Here is a 3270-nt window from a genome sequence, read left to right on the forward strand (position 1 = left end):
TTTCTTGTGTCTCCTGCCTCTCCCAATTCCCACTCCCTCCTCCAGGGTCCGCGTTGACTACCCCGCGGGTCGGGACAAGGACACATGACCTGGAGCAAATTGCTTCATCTCTCAAGGTTTTGGCTTCCTTACCTCTAAACTTCAGTAATAGTAATAAACAACCCTCCATAGTTGTGAGCATGAAATGAGATTACATGCACAAATAATTTGCTTACAGAAAGGAGGTGAAGTTCCTGAGTTCCTGGAAAACGTGACAAAGGCACCATCACAGCTGAGGTGGCCATCTGCAGGAATGACTAAGATTATGAGCCAATCACTTCTGGCCTGGGCTATCAGGGTGCTTTTTCTCTGCAGTTTATTTCTGAACCAATGTCAAATTATTTCATTTTGCAGTTCATAAGCTGAAAATTTTTACTCAACATCTTTTATGAGGCTCACCCAAAGAAATGCCAAAGCAACAATAATAGTAATAGCTAACACTTAAATAAATCCTACTTATGTGCTAGATACAGTTCTAAACACTTTAAATGCACTTAATCCTCACAAAAACCCTGTAAGATAGTTCAAAGGTAAATGAGCCAATAAAATCTGATGTTTTAAAAAGATATATTTAGATTAACATGAATATTAGTTCTTCAGTATATATCTGGCTATAAAGAAATACTTGGAGGTTTTGGATTAGATTTCAATTAAGAGCTTGAATGGTGCCTGTTCCAATTCAATTCGAGGCAATCTTTCGATATTTCTCCCACTCTGCTGCCTGCTAAAAACATCACTTTCCCTCCATCAGTAAAACTATGTACTACTGACTTATTTTTTTAAATGCTTTATTATGAAAAATTTCAAACCTACACAAAAGCTGAGGGAATAATAATAATGCATGTCCACATACCCATCACCCACCTTCAACAAACCATCACTTTTTAATGATTATTTTCCTTACCTAACCCTCCCCCATACTCCTTGGTGATAATTTTTAACACACTACATACAGACACATTCTCTATGGGAAGCCTGATTCTGAACCTCCTTCATGTCACCCTCTGCAACAAAATAATTCCATTTGCTCTTTCAAAATTTCTGGTCCTTTTATTCTAAGTCTGTTCCCTCGCATAGGACTTCACCCTACTCATTTTTATCTCTCTGGCTGGTCTTCGTATGTGGCAAAATCCAAATGGAGAAACTGTCTATGGGGCTTCAAACATCCAAGTGATGGTGAAAGGAATAAAAAATTCATCAGAGATTAGAGTTAAAAGGAACTTCAGAGGCACTCCAATAAAAATCTTCTTGGCAAATGGGTAAACTGAGGCCCATGCTCTGAGCTATCCAAGGCCCAAGCAATACATTCAAGAAATGAAGGATGGGCCGGGCGCGGTGGCTCACGCCTGTAATCCTAGCACTCTGGAAGGCCGAGGCAGGTGGATCATTTGAGCTCAGAGTTCGAGACCAGCCTGAGCAAGAGCGAGACCCCGTCTCTAACAAAAATAGAAAGAAATTAATTGGACAGCTAAAAATATATAGAAAAAATTAGCCGGGCATGGTGGCGCATGCCTGTAGTCCCAGCTACTTGGGAGGCTGGAGCAGAAGGATTGCTCGAGCCCAGGAGTTTGAGGTAGCTGTGAGCTAGGCTAACACCACAGCACTCTAGCTCGGGCAACAGAGTGAGACTCTGTCTCAAAAAAAAAAAAAAAAAAGAAATGAAGGATATGTGGAAAGTGAGCTTCTACTGCCCATACTTCTTCCTCCTCCTTTCCACCATCTTTACCCATTCCTACCACATCTGTGAGGGCCAGACCATCTTCCCAGATCCTTCCAGGAAGCATTAACCCATCTCAAAGCATAGTGTAACATCTGCAAATTTTAAAATCCTTAAGGGCAAAACCAAGCCTCAGGCTTTCTCCACAAGGCTTAATAAGGTACCTGATTGATACCTGGTGGTCACTCAAATATTTACATACTCAGACCAGAGCTCCATAGGGCTAACAGTTCTCCTTTACCCATTTCCCAGTAACCAAGACCCCGAGCCTATCGGGCTTCCTATTTTCCTCCCTCTGATTACAAGCCCTGGCCCCCGCCCCCCCATTTCTTTGGAAGATGTAGTATAAAGAACACAGGATGGGGCATCAGAAAGATTTAATTGGTGTCCTGGCTGCTACATCTGTTCTGTGTGACCTTGGACGCATCTCCCCTTTCCAGGGACTCCATGTCCTCATCTGTAAAATGGGCAGGTTGAACGAAGCTCTCCTGGACCCTGCCTTCTGTCCGGCGACCCTCTATCCAGGCAGCGCCAAACTGGGCCTCGGCCTCTTCCACACTCCCCACGGCCCAGGTTGGGTCCGCTTCGCTCTCCAAACTGCTTACACTGCAGGTCGCTCCATCCTTACCTCCCACTCCCAGGTTGACCTTGCGGGGATCCGGATCCTCCCGGAAGTCGGCAGTGAGCTTGAAGACCAGAACCGGCTGGGCCTGCGGAACCTCGGCAAAGACTGACGGAGGCGCCATAGCGAGAGCGCAGGAATCTGCCCAGAGGTCTCGCCCCGAGCCTGGAGGTCCTCCGTCCGGTCTGGCCGGGGACACTGGAGGAGACTCTCACCTTCACCTAGCTGGCAGGGGCGGGCCTGCGGCTTCCAATAGTCGAGCAGCATCCGAAGCTTGGCAACGCGGCTAACCAATTGCGAGCTTCTGACAAAGAAAGGGACGAAGGGAGAGGATGCTATTAGCCAATCCAAGAAGAGAATCTTATCGAAGGCTGGTAATGATGCAACCAATGCCATTTATGCCGGCCCGGGCATGGGCGGAAACTAGGGTTGATTGGCAGGGCGTGCTCCTATCGCGGAGGCTGTTATTCCCGGGGGTCTCCCGGGCTGAGGGGAGGAGCTGAGTAAGCGACCGGTGTTGTCTCCTCGACCTTCGCTAGCCAGGAGACAAGGGGGAGGTGTCCGGAGGGAGTGCAAGAGGACAGGTCTTCCTGTACCCGCTGAGCAGGTGTTTTTGCTGCCAGTCCCGGCAGCGCGCACGTTCGTGACCCAGTTTGGCCGGCTCGGGCTGGTAGCCAAATCCTTGGCGTCTTTCCTCGGGACGCGAGTCCTCGGCCAGGACGTGCAGCTCCGGAGTCCGCGCGAGCGGCCTTGATCATCTCGGCCGGGTCTCGGGAGGGAAATGTGTGTGTGCTGCCTGCCTTGGTCTCTGGCTGGGGCGGGGTATCCTCAACAGGAAAGGGTGACCAGGAATTACTTTCTGCTGCTCTTGTTTGAGATTTTCGCTCCCCAT

General features: G+C 48.3%; 1 protein-coding gene across 1 annotated transcript in view; it reads right to left on the reverse strand.

Moving 5' to 3' along the window:
- Positions 1-2775, reverse strand: part of GOT1 (glutamic-oxaloacetic transaminase 1, soluble) — a 25096-nt gene extending 22321 nt beyond the window's left edge. Inside the window, exon 1 of the mRNA XM_012661704.1 lies at positions 2385-2775. Within this exon, the coding sequence (XP_012517158.1) occupies positions 2385-2502 (118 nt within the window). The 5' untranslated portion in view covers positions 2503-2775. The remainder of the gene's footprint in view (positions 1-2384) is intronic.
- Positions 2776-3270: the final 495 nt, after the last annotated feature.

This window comes from Propithecus coquereli, unplaced genomic scaffold, assembly GCF_000956105.1.
Source record: "Propithecus coquereli isolate 6110/MARCELLA unplaced genomic scaffold, Pcoq_1.0 Scaffold73, whole genome shotgun sequence".
NCBI classification, from domain to species: Eukaryota; Metazoa; Chordata; class Mammalia; order Primates; family Indriidae; genus Propithecus; species Propithecus coquereli.